We start from the raw sequence: 14,955 nt of genomic DNA on the forward strand, positions 1-14,955 counted from the left end.
GGCGCCCTCTGCTTGGAGCGCCTTCACTCACCGCTTCACCCACCCAAAGGCGCCCCCGAAGGCAGGAAATTGGGGTGAGGGTTGATGGAGCCGAGCCCTGTCCTGCCAGATGATTGAAGCCGCCCTGCAGGCTCCTCTGTCGGCTGGATGAGTTGAGAGGACAATGCCCCCCTCAGGAGCAGCCTTGGCACGCATCCCTTTAGCCCGGGAGCTGCTGGCACGATTGAACTTCTCTGGCACGAGCAGGTAGAACGAGACAGCTTACTTCACCCAGCGAGGGAAAGAGGCAGGGTGGTGCTGGAGGAGGAGGGGGGGGAGGAGCTGTGGCCGTAGCCACAGATTACTCTCCCTTTATCTGCCAGGCCAGCCTGGGATCTCTTCTGACCCCTTGGGCTGTGTCCCATTTTATTTCCCCAACGTTTTGGGGCGGGGAGGAGAGCCATTATTTCTCTGCAACCCTCCATTCCCCCCCCCACTTTTTTCATGTGGGAGGAAAAGTGAGCTACACACACACACCTCTGGCAATCTTTTCCAACCTCTGCAAGTGGTGTGTGTGTGTGTGTGTGTAGCTCACTTTTCCTCCCACATGAAAAAGTTTTCCAAGAGGAGCAAGAAAGAAAAACTTTGTGGAAATAAAATGCCTGCCTGATCCAACGGAGGTGGGTACTGTAGTTGCTTCCCCCCAAGATGCATCTTAGCACTTGCAACTCTTTTTTGAGGCATTTGCAGTTGCTATAGCAAACGAGGTTGATTCAAGACTGGGGAAAAGATTTGCAAGTGCCGAGCTGCTGCGCTGCTCTCTTCGGCATCTCTCTCATTTGGTAGGTTAGTCACGCCCACCTTTCCTTCCCCCTCCCACCGCCCCCACTCTCGACATGGAAAGGGGAAAGACGCAAATAGATAAGAATAGATAAAGATGTGTTCCCAGTTTATAACTTTCTGGTAAATCTTACAGCTTCACCTACTGTCTTGAGGAAAACGGGAGTTTCGCTGAATCTTTAATGCTCTAAAACGGGGATCTCCAACCTTGGCAACTTTAAGACTTGTGGACTTCAACTCCCAAAGTTCATCAGCCAGCAAAGGTGGCTGAGGAACTCTGGGAGTTGTAGTCCAAAACTCTTAAAAGTTGCCATGGTTAGAGACCCATGCTCTAGAAGAACCGTTGTACATACCTGAACGGTCTTCTCAATGCACTGGAAGGAGAGTCCAACATGGGTAATTTACCAATCCTATTGGTAGAGACTGAGTTAATTTAAATATTTAAATATGAGGTAGTCACCGCCCCTTAGCAGCCCCCAATACCTCAGTTTTAAAAACGAAGCCAGTTTAAGGATAACCTGTTTATTAAACTATAATAATATAACCTCATAAAATTTGTAACTTGTAACCCCAACACTCCGGCGACCTGGCGAAACAACCATGCCGGGTGGGTTTGGACACTCCTTCCAGTGCATCGAGAAGACCGTTCAGGTATGTACAACGGTTCTTCTCCACTGCATCTGGAAGGAGAGTCCAACATGGGATATACCAAAGATTACGGCCCATGGGAGGGAAAAGGCTGAGCTACGGTCGCAGGAGTTGAATACACTTGCTGCAAAACCCGTCTCCCAAATGAAGCTTCAGCCGAAGCTATTGAGTCCAGTTTGTAATGACGTATGAAGGTTGTAGGAGACGCCCACGTAGCCGCCCTGCAAATGTCCTCAATGGACGCCTGAGTACTCCAAGCAGCCGACGTGGCTGCACTTCTGGTGGAATGCGCTGTCACCCCAGTCGGTGGTAATTGAGACCGAGCTTTGTATTTATTTATTTATTTATTACTTAGATTTGTATGCCGCCCCTCTCCGAAGACTCGGGGCGGCTCACAACATGTAGTAACAAATCATAAACAATCAGACAATTTAAAATATTTAAATATTTAAAAAACCCCATATGCTAACAGACACACACACAGACATACCATGCATAAATTAAACGTGCCCAGGGGGAGATGTTTCAGTTCCCCCATGCCTGACGGCAAAGGTGGGTTTTAAGGAGTTTACGGAAGGCAGGAAGAGTAGGGGCAGTCCTAATCTCCGGGGGGAGTTGGTTCCAGAGGGCCGGTGCCGCCACAGAGAAGGCTCTTCCCCTGGGGCCCGCCAACCGACATTGCTTAGTTGACGGGACCCGGAGAAGGCCGACTCTGTGGGACCTAATCGGTCGCTGGGATTCGTGCGGCAGGAGGCGGTCTCGGAGATATTCTGGTCCGATGCCATGAAGGGCTTTAAAGGTCATAACCAACACTTTGAATTGTGACCGGAAATTGATCGGCAACCAATGCAGACTGCGGAGTGATGGTGAAACATGGGCATACCTAGGTAGGCCCATGACTGCTCTCGCAGCTGCATTTTGCACGATCTGAAGTTTCCGAACACTTTTCAAAGGTAGCCCCATGTAGAGAGCATTACAGTAGTCGAACCTCGAGGTGATGAGGGCATGAGTGACTGTGAGCAATGAGTCCCGGTCCAGATAGGGCCGCAACTGGTGCACCAGGCGAACCTGGGCAAACGCCCCCCTCGCCACAGCTGAAAGATGTTGTTCTAATGTGAGCTGTGGATCGAGGAGGACGCCCAAGTTGCGGACCCTCTCTGAGGGGGTCAATGATTCCCCCCCCCCAGGGTAATGGACGGACAGATGGAGTTGTCCTTGGGAGGCAAAACCCACAGCCACTCCGTCTTATCCGGGTTAAGCTTGAGTCTGTTGACACCCATCCAGGCCCCAACAGCCTCCAGGCACCGGCACATCACTTCCACCGCTTCGTTGACTGGGCATGGGGTGGAGATGTAAAGCTGGGTATCATCCGCATATTGATGATACCTCACCCCATGTTCTTGGATGATCTCGCCCAGCGGTTTCATGTAGATGTTAAATAGCAGGGGGGAGAGGACCGACCCCTGAGGCACCCCACAAGGGAGAGACCTAGGAGTCGACCTCTGACCCCCCACTAACACCGACTGCGACCGGCCAGAGAGGTAGGAGGAGAACCACTGCAGAACAGTGCCTCCCACCCCCAGCCCCTCCAGCCGGTGCAGAAGGATACCATGGTCGATGGTATCGAAAGCCGCTGAGAGGTCAAGGAGCACCAGGACAGAGGATAAACCCCTGTCCCGGGCCCGCCAGAGATCATCCATCAACGCGACCAAAGCGGTTTCCGTGCTGTAACCGGGCCTGAAACCCGACTGCCGGGGACCTAGATAATCGGCTTCTTCCAAGGACCGCTGGAGCTGGAGTGCCACCACCTTCTCAACAACCTTCCCCATAAAGGGAAGGTTGGAGACTGGACGATAGTTATTAAGGACAGCTGGGTCCAGGGAGGGCTTCTTGAGGAGGGGGCGCACAAGCGCTTCTTTATAGAGTGATGGAAAAACTCCCCTCCCCAAGGAAGCGTTGGTAATCTCCTGGGCCCAGCTCCGTGTCACCTCCCTGCTGGCCGAAACCAACCAGGAGGGACACGGATCCAGTAAACAGGTGGCGGAACTCACAGCTCCAATGGCCTTGTCCACTTCATCAGGTGTCACCAGATCAAACTCTTCCCAGACAGGTGGACAAGTACGTGCCCCAGTCACCTCGACTGACTCGTTGTCAGTCGACTCTGTTGTACAATTGGAGTCGAGGTCGGCCCGAATCCGAGCGACTTTATCAGCGAAAAACGTGTTAAAATCCTCGGCACTACTCTGCAAGGGCTCCCCAACTCCCCCCTGATTAAGAAGGGAGCGGGTCACCCTAAACAGAGCGGCCGGGCGGGATTCCGCTGATGCAATCAAGGCGGCATGGTACACGCATCTTGCCGCCTTGAGCGCCACTTTGTAAGTCTTAATAAAAGCTCTTACAAGTGTTCGATCGGATTCAGACCTACTCTTCCTCCATCGCTTCTCTAGACGTCTCTTTTGGCGCTTCAACTCCCGGAGCTCCTCGTTGAACCATGGGGCTCTACGGGGTCTAACGCCTCGGAGAGGTTGCTTCCTCAATACAATCCCTTAGCCAGCGACTGATGGATTTTGATGATACCCCAAGTCCCATTGATCGTTGGCCAAAGGACACAAATAATCTTTCAGATTTCCTGAAATGTGCAGTCTGTCTGATGTAGATTTTCAAGGCCCTCCGAACATCTACCTTGTGCCACCTCAACTCTAGAGGATGCTGCCCGTGTGTACAAAAGTCTGGCAGCACTAATTCTTGCGCCCTGTGGAACCCAGAATTAACCTTGGGAATAAATGATGGGTCTAACCTCAACACAACCCTGTCTGGGTGGAATACACACAAATCCGCCCGCGTAGACAGAGCCAACAGTTCTGACACTCGGCGTGCTGACGCGATTGCCACTAAAAAGGCTGTCTTCAGCGAGAGCAATCGTAATGGAATCGTCCTCATCGGCTCGAAAGGAGGCGCTGTAAGTGCCCTGAGTACCAGAGAAAGGTCCCATGTCGGGAATCTGTGTACTGGGGGCGAGTGAGCGTTAATTGCGCCTTTAATAAAATCCCTAATCCAAGGATGTTGTGCTAGAGAGCGAGCGTGAGGTAACTGAATGATGGTTGCCAGAGCAGCCAAGTGTCTTTTCAAGGTATTTGGAGCTAACCCTCTCTCGACCCCTGACTGCAGGAATTGTAAGATCGAAACTATTGAAGCCTCCCCTGGATTAAGGTGGTGGTTTGAACAAAATCTACAAAAGGCTGCCCATGTGGCCTGGTAGATCCTCACCGTTGATGGTCGATGAGCTGCCTGCATGGTAGAGATAACATTGTCTGGCAACAGTTGATGTTTCAGACCTGCCCTTTCAAATGCCAGGCAGTCAGTTTGAACCACTGAGGGTTCGGATGATGAACTGACCCCTGACACAGCACTATTTCGTGGTCCGGAATCCTCCATGGGGGAGACACCGACAGGGCTACTAGGTCTGCAAACCAAGGACGTCTCGGCCAATGGGGAGCTACCATTATCACCTCTGCCCCCTCCCGAATTATTTTGTCTAATACCCTTTGGACAAGACACGTTGGGGGAAAGGCGTAAAGTAGACCCTGGGACCAGGTTGACCATAGGGCATTGACCCCCTCCGCCCCTGTCACCGGGAACCGGGAGTAAAACCTCTCCAATTGGGTGTTGGCCGGGGTTGCAAAAAAGGTCCAATCGTGGAAGACCAAATCGAAGCACTATTTGTTTGAAAAGCGCTGGCTCTAATCGCCACTCCGAAGGATCTAGAGTGGCCCTGCTCAACCAGTCGGCTTGTACATTGCTGGTACCCGCAATATGCTCTGCCGTCAATGAGGCCAGATGACCTTCGGCCCAATCGAAAAGATCCGTAGTTTGAACCATGAGGCGGTGTGACTTCGTCCCCCCTTGATGGTTCAGGTGGGCCTTTGTGGCCACGTTGTCCGTTAAAATCAGGACGTGCCTGTCTAGAACCCAGGGAGCGAATGCCTGAAGAGCTAAGAAAACTGCTCTGAGTTCGAGAAAGTTGATATTGACTGGGGTTAAGTCCTCCTGAGACCATAGGCCCTGAGCCATATGAGGACCCATGTGAGCCCCCCAGCCAGACAGGCTCGCATCTGTTGTTATAATCACGCGTTCGTGGCTTTGAAGAGGGGAACCTTGGAGCAACGCCGGGGACAACCACCACCCCAGCGAATGTCTTACTGATGCAGGAAGTCTCATTTCCGGTGCGAGTGACTCACTTTGTCCCTCTGGGCAGGAAGGAGGAACCATTGGAGGCCCCTGATGTGATGCCGAGCCCATGGAACAATCCCAATGGATGAGACAAGAGTCCCGAGCAGCTTGGATAACGTTGCCAGTGGTATCTGCCGTTGTCGACGGAGACTGGTTACCAATCTCCGGATGTTGAGTAACCTCTCTGGAGTCAGGGAAACAGTGTCTTTTTCGGTGTCTATGATGGAACCCAGATGTTGGATCCTTGTGGTAGGATGAAGATGACTCTTCTCCTCGTTGACCGTGTACCCATGCCATTCCAGAGTTTCCCGTGTGAGCGCCAGATCGTGTTGCGCTTGGGCCATAGACTTGGACAGAACGATGATGTCGTCCAAGTACGCCATGACCCGTATGGACTGGGCCCTGAGATGTGCTGTCAGGATGTCCATCAGCTTCGTAAATGTACGGGGTGCTGTAGACAGGCCGAACGGCATGGCACGGTACTGGTAGTGGACACTGTTGAGACAAAACCTGAGGAATCGACGATGTGCTGGCCAAACCGGAACATGCAGGTAAGCCTCTTTGAGGTCGATAGAGGTGAGGAAATCTTTGTGCCGAACCGAGACCAGAATCGATTGCAGGGAATGCATGCGAAATCTGTGATATCGAATGAAGGTATTCAGGAATTTCAGGTTTAGGATCATCCTGAACCCCCCCGATGACTTTGGCACTAGGAACACAATGGAATAGAATCCCGTGCCCTTGGCATGTTCGGGCACCTTCTCTATAGCTTGTATGTTGAGAAGATGAGTTATCTCCAGTTGTAGATGACGTCTTTTGAGTGGGTCTCGCGTTAGCGGGCAAGTGACAAACCGTTTTGGTGGGGGCTGCAGGAACTCCAGACGCAGTCCCCGGGATATTGTGGCTATTGCCCATTTGTCGGAGGAGGTATTCCTCCAGGAGGCACTGAAACGTTGGAGTTTGCCTCCTATGGGCTGTAATGAAGCCAAGTCATTTTGTGCGTCTGAAGCCCCTCTGGTTCCCTCTGAAAGGACGCCGAGCCTGCTGGTACCCTCTGGGCCTATCCTGAAAGGCCGTGCGGTCCCCTCTAAAGGTGGGCTGGCTATACTGGTTCTGTGTGTATGTCCTATTGTTTTGTCCCGCAGACAAGGAGGAGTCCCACCGAAATGGCTGACGGCGATTGTAGGGATTGGGCCTACGCTCCTGGCGTCTGTATGCCCTAGGACGGGTCTTCCGTTTGTCCTTATCCTCAATGAGGACAGGGTCCAAAGCTTCTCCAAAGAGCTTTCCCCCTTGGTATGGAGATGAGGCCAAGTTCCACTTGGACTTTAGGTCAGCTGGCCAGCTCCGCAACCAAAGGAGGCGTCTATAAGCCAGTGTCGCTGCCATCCCTCGGGCGGAAAATTTAGCTGCGTGGAGGGTGGCATCCGCCGAAAATTCTGCCGCTGCTAACAGTTTACTGAGGTCCTGGCGCAATCTGCCTTCCTCTGGTCCAAGGCGGGCCTGCACCTCCTGCAGCCACATAATGGAGGCCCGATTAAAAACTGAAGCTGCGGTGGCTGCACGAAACCCCCAGCTGGCCATTTGATGGGATTTGCGCAGCAAAATCTCCGCCTTCCTATCATCAGGTTTTAAGCTATCGCCTGTCTCTGAGGGAACCAGGGCCTTTGATATCAAGGTCATCACCGGCTTGTCTATGGGCGGAAATTCCAACAGCTTTTCCATGTCCTCATCCAGTGTATAGAACTTTCTTTCTATAACCGAAGGCCCTTGAACTGCTGCAGGGGCCTGCCAGGGACGTTTGATGCTTTGTTGAAATATTTCAGATGATGGTACATGTTCAGTCTCGGGCTGGGGCTCCTTAAATAGCACTGCAGATGGCTTAGGATCATCAGTGGCCTCTGCTGCTTTAGTGGGACCTGGCAAGTCCACTGCCTGTTTGGCTTTATGGAGCAAAATTTTGAATAGAGGAGCTTTAAAGAGACCAGCTACCACTGGTTGTTCTGGAGCAGTCTCATCATCAGAAAAATCATATTCTTTTTCAGTGTCCTCTAAGGGTGAAGGTTCCTCCATCCAAGACCCCATCCCCGAGAGGGGCGGTGCAGCCCACAGGTTTTTGGGCTGAGTTGGGCGGGGGTGAGGAATGGTTTGGTGCACCCCCGCTGCAATCCCCTGAGAATATACATCCGATATGAGTCCCTGCAAGGCTGGGGACATTTGCTGCCAAGTGTCTGGCTGCACCCTAAGCCCAGCTGCAGTGGGTGTAAAGGTGGCTGAGGGAGCACTTCTCACTGAGTGGCTAGCAGACCCTGGCCTCGCTTGAAGTCCAGCAGGAGGATGAGGCCCAAAGGGAACTTGTCTATCAGGTGACCAGTCTCTGTCTGACAAGGTCTCTGACGGTCTCCACCCAGATTGAGGAACAGGTTGCTCTCTGGCCTGTGGCAACAACGGCCCCGGTAAAGAAGAGGGATTCCCTGGTGTCAAAAGGGCTGCCTCTAACTTCTGCTCCAATGCTTTTATCCGCCTTTCTGCCTCTTTGAGGGAGGAGGAGGAGGCCTGGGCCTTAGACTTTTCTTTAGGTTTTGACTTGCCTTTATCTACAGGCACTACACTGGGGGATGATTTCTTTTATCAGCCATATTTACTCACAATTTTCACAGATGTTAATTGTCTAACGAAAGTCTGTAGACACGTTGAGAATAAGTGTCACTCGGTAACACGATCTCAACAAAATGGCGTTAGGCACCTCAGAAGTCCCCGCTTGCACCTCTCATTTGTTGGTCGCGCCCTCTGATAGGGCGGAGAGCAACTGCTTCCCGCCTCAGGAATGGCGGGCGCGGGAAAAATCCTCACCAAAATGGCGGCCTCCGCGATCCCTGCCGCCTTAGTCTTCCTCAGGGAGCTCTTCCCCATTGAAGGAGCCAGCCCTGCGTCTCGCCTTTAAAAACCTGCTCTCGCCGATCTAAGCCTCAATATAAAGCGCCGGCTTCGGCGGCGGCGCGGCTTTTATTCTTTAGCGCCGAACAGCTGAGAGGCGCTGGCCCTGTGCCAGGTCCTATCTTCTCAGACGCCGGCAATTTCCAAGCCTCCCAGTGAGGGGGGCTGACCCCCTCACCTTCGGCTGGCAGCTGGGTTTGGCCATTGAGGCCAGTGACCCCAGGCTGAGTCGCTCCTCGATTGGCATGGTACCCGTTGAGGGAAGGGAAACCCGAGGAGAAGAATGGTGGGGGCGGTGCCCGCAGAGGGCAGAGACCCCGTCCAGGATTTTCTCTTCATTTCTTCCAACCCTGCAGAAAGGGAGAAAAAACATAAAAGAGAGAAAGGTAAATAAAACATTTAATAATAACAGAAATATCACTATTACACTTTTATTACACCGAAGAAAAACTCAACAGTCTCTACACTTGGACTGAGTTTTTAAAACTGAGGTATTGGGGGCTGCTAAGGGGCGGTGACTACCTCATATTTAAATATTTAAATTAACTCAGTCTCTACCAATAGGATTGGTAAATTACCCATGTTGGACTCTCCTTCCAGATGCAGTGGAGAAACACTCCTTTTAAGGAGTATTTCAGTTTTATCATCAGCATCATATATTTCCATGCACTTCATTTGTGAAAATTTGAGTAGTCAAGAAAGGGGTCTTTGAAAACCTGATGGTATAGTAGTAGTATTAAGGCAACCTCAGCAGGGAACTGTAATTGTAAACGATTCTATCCCTAGCTATTTCTGTGACTAAAGGAACAACTAACAAAATGAATTGTCCTCGTTTGTTTGTTTTGTTTGTTTGTTTGAGTTAGGGATTAGGAGTGCAAGAGTCTTCAAATCTAGCAAGTTTAAGGCTTGCGGACTTCAATTCCCATTTCTGAGCTAGCATGACTGGTGGAGAAAATCTGGGAATTGAAGTCCACAAGTCTTGAAGCTGTCAAGTTTGAAGTTTGTAAAAAGTGTACATGGTTTTAAAATGTATACATGGTTGTAAAAAGTATTCTGCTACACTGGTATTTTATTAAACAATATAATACTACACTATTTGGTTCGGAATACTTTTTTCCTTGTTTTCCTCCTCTAAAATCTTGTTCCATCTTATACACAGGTACGTCTTATACACCGCAAAAATATGGTAGATTTTAGCCATTTTTATTTTTAAAAACTTTTATTTAAAAATTCAATATAAGAGAAATACTGATTCTTGCTAGAATTGATTATAGTACTCAGCATCTTACAGTTCCTCCTAAAATAAGAAGGAATTATCTACTTTTTAAACTCTAAATTTTTTTGAAACTCTTACTATTTCATTTCTAATAGTGACAAGAATAAATTTTTCCACATTTATTCTACTTATCATTAGTACAAATTGGACTGAATTCTGGTGATCCTTATGTAGGTCAATTTAGTTTGTATAGGTGGCAATAAAATGTGTGTGTATAGTTGGCAATAACAAATGCCCTCCGCAAATTCAATGAATAGCGCTGGTTCTGAATCCTGGACACACACAGACACACACAGAGTGAGTGGCCCAAAGCTATTCAGCATAAGACCCAGAAGTCACAGTCTCCTAGTTTTTAGGCTGGCACCTTGACCTTTACACCAAACTGACAAAAAGACTAAATACTGGATAATTATGTTCATTATATTTACTTTAATTAAATATAAATTTATGAAAATTAAATTTAGTTTTTGTCCTGGTAACAATAATTGCTCCTGAAAATTTGGCCCCAAATTGTAAGTAAAACTCAGATTCAATTTTAGGCAGGGGCTGGGACTAGAAGATCTCCCAGGATCCCTTCTAAACCTATAATTCTATGAGTTTATGGTAGTTAGCCTTTAAATTACACATTTCTTCCTTGTGTTTGAGTATGAATCATATTTGTAGACTGATACTCAAACTTATTTTTCAGAATTATTCCCTATCCTACTCTCTACTTAGAAATAGAATTTTAATTCTCTCTTTTCCTGACCAACAAGGTTGCTTTCTTTTCATTGAAAATGTATAGATCCAGGAAATAAATATTTGTAACTAGTAAGAGAGGAATGGCGATTAGTGGCCTTCTGGATATTTATCCAAACCTTCTGGATATATTTATTTATTTATTTATCCTATTGATAGCCTTCACTGCTTGAATTCGAAGCACGTTTTCATGTGTAATATGGACAACCGTGGGTTTTTTTTAATTTTAGCTTTAGTTGCTCATAATGACTGCTTGTTTCATAATGATTTCATAGGAGGTGGTGGTTCTGAATCTATTTGTAATTTATGTATTAGCAAAATTATTGTATTTTCCAAAAATAAGACTCAGTCTTATTTTCTTTTGACCACTGAAAAAAATAGCTAAGGCTTCTTTTTGGTGTGTGTGTGTGTGTGTCTTAATCTGTGTACTGGTATGAGATGGAAGCCTCATGCTGGCTTACCTAATAGCGCAGTAGCCATCTACACAAAACAGCCTCACAGTGGCCGCTCCAGCAACCCTGGCTACTGGGACACTTCTGCTGTGTAACTGTGGCTGCAAAAAGACCAAAAGGCCAAGTAACACGCCCCATGCGCCGGCTTGCCTAAAGTTCGTACCAACCCTCCATGCGAATACTATAAATCTCTCAAGACAAGCATAAACTTTTAGCTGACTTAATTTTCTTAACACTGTTTACTATTTCCATAAGATCCCGTTCCATTATTTAAGGGAGAAAAATTACCTTCTCTATCTCTGCATATTTTTTTCAGTCTGCTAAAATATCCAGTTGATATATGTTCTAATGATACAAAATATTTACTAAAATGTTTTTTTCCTTTCTAACTTATGTATGACTGTTTATGTTAAAATAAATCTATTGTAATTAATTTGAAATAGACTCATACTTTTTTCATTTTAGAATATTATTGCCATTTTTGCTTAAACCCAGTTCCAATCATAAATATCTGTAGTGTATGCCTGGACATCTATGTAATGTCTGTTTATTTCTGGCCCATTTTGAAATATATATTGTTTTGAATATTTAAGTGAATGGTATATAATGGAATGGCAGAACCCTTGCTTTTTTGTAATATATAGTAGGATACATCTTTAGTTATAATATTATAATACAGCCGCTATTACTTACATTTGAGTAAAAACTTTTATTCTTGTTGATTAATTTAAAAAAAAAAATTACTTCAGATATTTCAGAAGCAACCATAGATACTTCCCTATTTTGCCAGATATGTTGCATTTAATTATACTTTTGTGATCATTCAAATATTTTGTTGAAACAAATTTTCTATCATCATTCCATATATCTGCAAGTCATCTTTCAAAACTATCAATTTTTATTTCAGCTACAGTATTTCAAATTAATACCTGTTTTGTGCTCATAAGAATACCAGACTGAAATATCTTGGAAAATGCTACAATTCTTTACACTAGCACTCTTCAAGTGCATCAGGTAATGTGGTGATTTATTACAAGTACAAGCTGTAAATAAGTATTTTCTTCTTACCTTCCAGCAAACACTACGGAACCTGCTGCTTCTCAGCTGCCCATTAATCCCCTTCAGCCGTATCGCTGCCAAGTAATTGTTGTTTACAAATAATTCTTCCCATTCTTTACTACGTGGAACAAACATAAGAAAATAACTTCTTAAAATTATTATTAAAGATGTAGCTAAGTGAGAAGCAGTGTAACATAAAGTAATTTAGGGTAAACAAAAGAAAAGGAAGTTTTAAATGTATATATTTAGCACTGTGCTATTTCTAAACGCATGGTTGTCTTTTTGGACACATTTCTTCCTCGAATTTAATGAATATGTAGATCACTGTAATTATGCCAGCAACTGAAATTCATAATGTCTGTGGAGGCTCTTCCATTTCCTCTAAAACGTTAGCTATGCAGCTCAGTGAGTAAACAAGAAAAATGAATATTAATACGAGCACATTTGGGTTTCACCCATAGATAAACCAGTATCTATTTAAAAGGACACTTTACTCCAAAATTATGGATCAGAGAAGTATAGCATTGAGTTATAATTCTTCATAGGATAGATTTGGTTAAATGAAGCTTCTTTTCCTCATGTCATCAAGCTGGGCAGTTAAGAATCATAGATGACTTCTGTTAACTTTTAATGCTATTTACTCTTGCAATCTCTTTTACTTCTTTCTACATGAACAGTTTTAAAAATTTAACAGGTGCTAGCTTAAAAAAACCCCATGAAATAAAACTCCTCACTGTATAAACTGTTAAAAGCAAGCTTGAATACCTTGCAGTACCTATGGCTGGCTAGATAAACAACCTAAATATGCCTCCCAGGCACAAAGACACCAGGGGCCTAACACCTGTGCTTCATTAATATACAAGCAAATCTACTCTTCTGGGAAACAATTGGAAATTAATTGTCTCAAACCATTTATAGAGAATTTGAATACAAGAATGAAACTGTATTTCTTAATTTTTCATAGAACACTATCACTCGAGAAGCTAAAATTAAACCATCCAAAGATTTTCTTTATTCATTGTCGAAAATGAGATAAACAAAACAATTTATCACATATGTATGTAAGTAAAACTAAAAGAATACTTCCTTCCTTCCTTCCTTCCTTCCTTCCTTCCTTCCTTCCTTCCTTCCTTCCTTCCTTCCTTCCTTCCTTCCTTCCTAGGCTGCCCTTCTCCGGTTAATGCTTAAAAAATGCAAGGTAAGTTATAAAATTACATCTAACAGAACATTACCTATGGCCATCTAGGCAGCAGCAACTATCTAATCTTGGGTTAAGAAAAAAAAAGTAGAACTGATTAATATTTTGTTGGGAAATCAAACGTGTGTCAGCAAGCTAGATGGGAAAGTAAAAGAAAAATGTGGAGGATAGTAGCTTCTCTATTTTTGCCATTAAAATCACATGGGCATGCTCATGTTATCACAAATCAAGATATTGTATTTGTGTCAAATTTAAATATGAAAAGTTCAAGTTAATATTGATACATGTGTATATCCCTCCACATCCCAGTATTATAACTCTGAATACTGGATGGGCTTGGAAGTTATCCTAGAAAATACTCTCAGTCCATAGTTTTATTAATGTACTCTCAGTCCATAGTTTTATTACTAGGAGATTTGAATGCTAGTTTTGGTCGATTTTGTATGAGTTCGCCTGGAAGAAATAAGTCCCAGGGGAGTTTTTTGATAACTATCCTCAGTGGCTCTTGAGAGACTTCAAAAGTAATGCTGCTGGCTTGCTCCTAGTCTTAATTTCTAAGGATAATCTCCAAATTCTGGAAGGTAAGGATAAGAATTATATGTATCCTTATACACACCACTCGGCAATTTAAGCAATTTAAGTGCTGGATCTCTTTTGCATGTCTAGAAATGAAGTTAACCTCTTTTCGGAGGTCACAGTACACCTGAGGGACAATAGCGATCATCAGCCTGTAAGAATGATATTATGAGGCCTCTCAGATTTAAGACCATATAACATGATTGACAGATGACTCACCAAAAAGGTAGAGGGCCCCCAATATAAAAGCTTAATTTGGGCCAATATTGATAGTAAGGCAATATTAGATTGCCTTAAAATAGAGTATGCTACTAAATGGGCTAGAACAATCTAATCATTTACTACAGATTGATTGTCAGCCTTCAATGCATTCTCTAATCTCTGTAACATCCTGAATAAACACCTCACAACTAAACCTGCTACAAAAAGAGCACAAGAGGTAGACCCCTGAATGCAGTGACTGAAAAAGAAATTGAAGGCAACCATGAGGCTTGCCGAGCAGAATCCTACTGTTCATATACAAGCTGAGATGTTGCACACAAGAAGGGAATTTTAAAATATATGTATCATTAAAGAAAAAAAGGTGTTGCCATTTCAATTTGGTCAGAACTTGAGTTAATTGCCAGAAGTTATAAATTCAGTAATATTTTGGCACTCTGTAGCAGGTGTCCTGAAGGAACAGAGATTTGCGTTTGATATACCAACCTCTGCTGAGGACTGGGAAAATTATTATTAGTCTTTGTTTGCTTCAAGAACATGCAAAGAAACTGTCTTTAAGCAGTGATCTAGTAAAAACTCCCCCGACCTTGACCACAGTCTCAGAAAAGGAGATATAATCCACCATTAAAAGCTTAAGGAACAATAAAGCCCTAGGTGATGATTTTTTACCAGCAGAATTATTCAAGAAATTTCCCAGTTGGTGGGGTCCAGTATTGGCTAGTCTTTTTACACACATAAATACACCTGCCAGATACTAGATGGGTGGAAAATGGCAATAGTTGTTCCCATATACAAAAAAGGAA

The 14,955-nt window shown here is 45.3% G+C and overlaps 1 protein-coding gene across 4 annotated transcripts in view; it reads right to left on the bottom strand.

The window, feature by feature from the left end:
* The window catches only part of TBC1D5 (TBC1 domain family member 5), a 584,043-nt gene that overhangs the window by 198,426 nt on the left and 370,662 nt on the right, over window positions 1-14,955 (bottom strand). For 3 of the 4 annotated variants that reach the window (XM_070727730.1, XM_070727729.1, XM_070727731.1), the window contains one exon: window positions 12,169-12,277. In XM_070727730.1, coding sequence (XP_070583831.1) covers window positions 12,169-12,277 — 109 coding nt within the window. The remainder of the gene's footprint in view (window positions 1-12,168; window positions 12,278-14,955) is intronic. The other variant, XM_070727732.1, reaches the window with a different exon arrangement.

The sequence above is a fragment of the Erythrolamprus reginae genome, chromosome Z (assembly GCF_031021105.1).
Source record: "Erythrolamprus reginae isolate rEryReg1 chromosome Z, rEryReg1.hap1, whole genome shotgun sequence".
Classification (NCBI taxonomy): domain Eukaryota; kingdom Metazoa; phylum Chordata; class Lepidosauria; order Squamata; family Dipsadidae; genus Erythrolamprus; species Erythrolamprus reginae.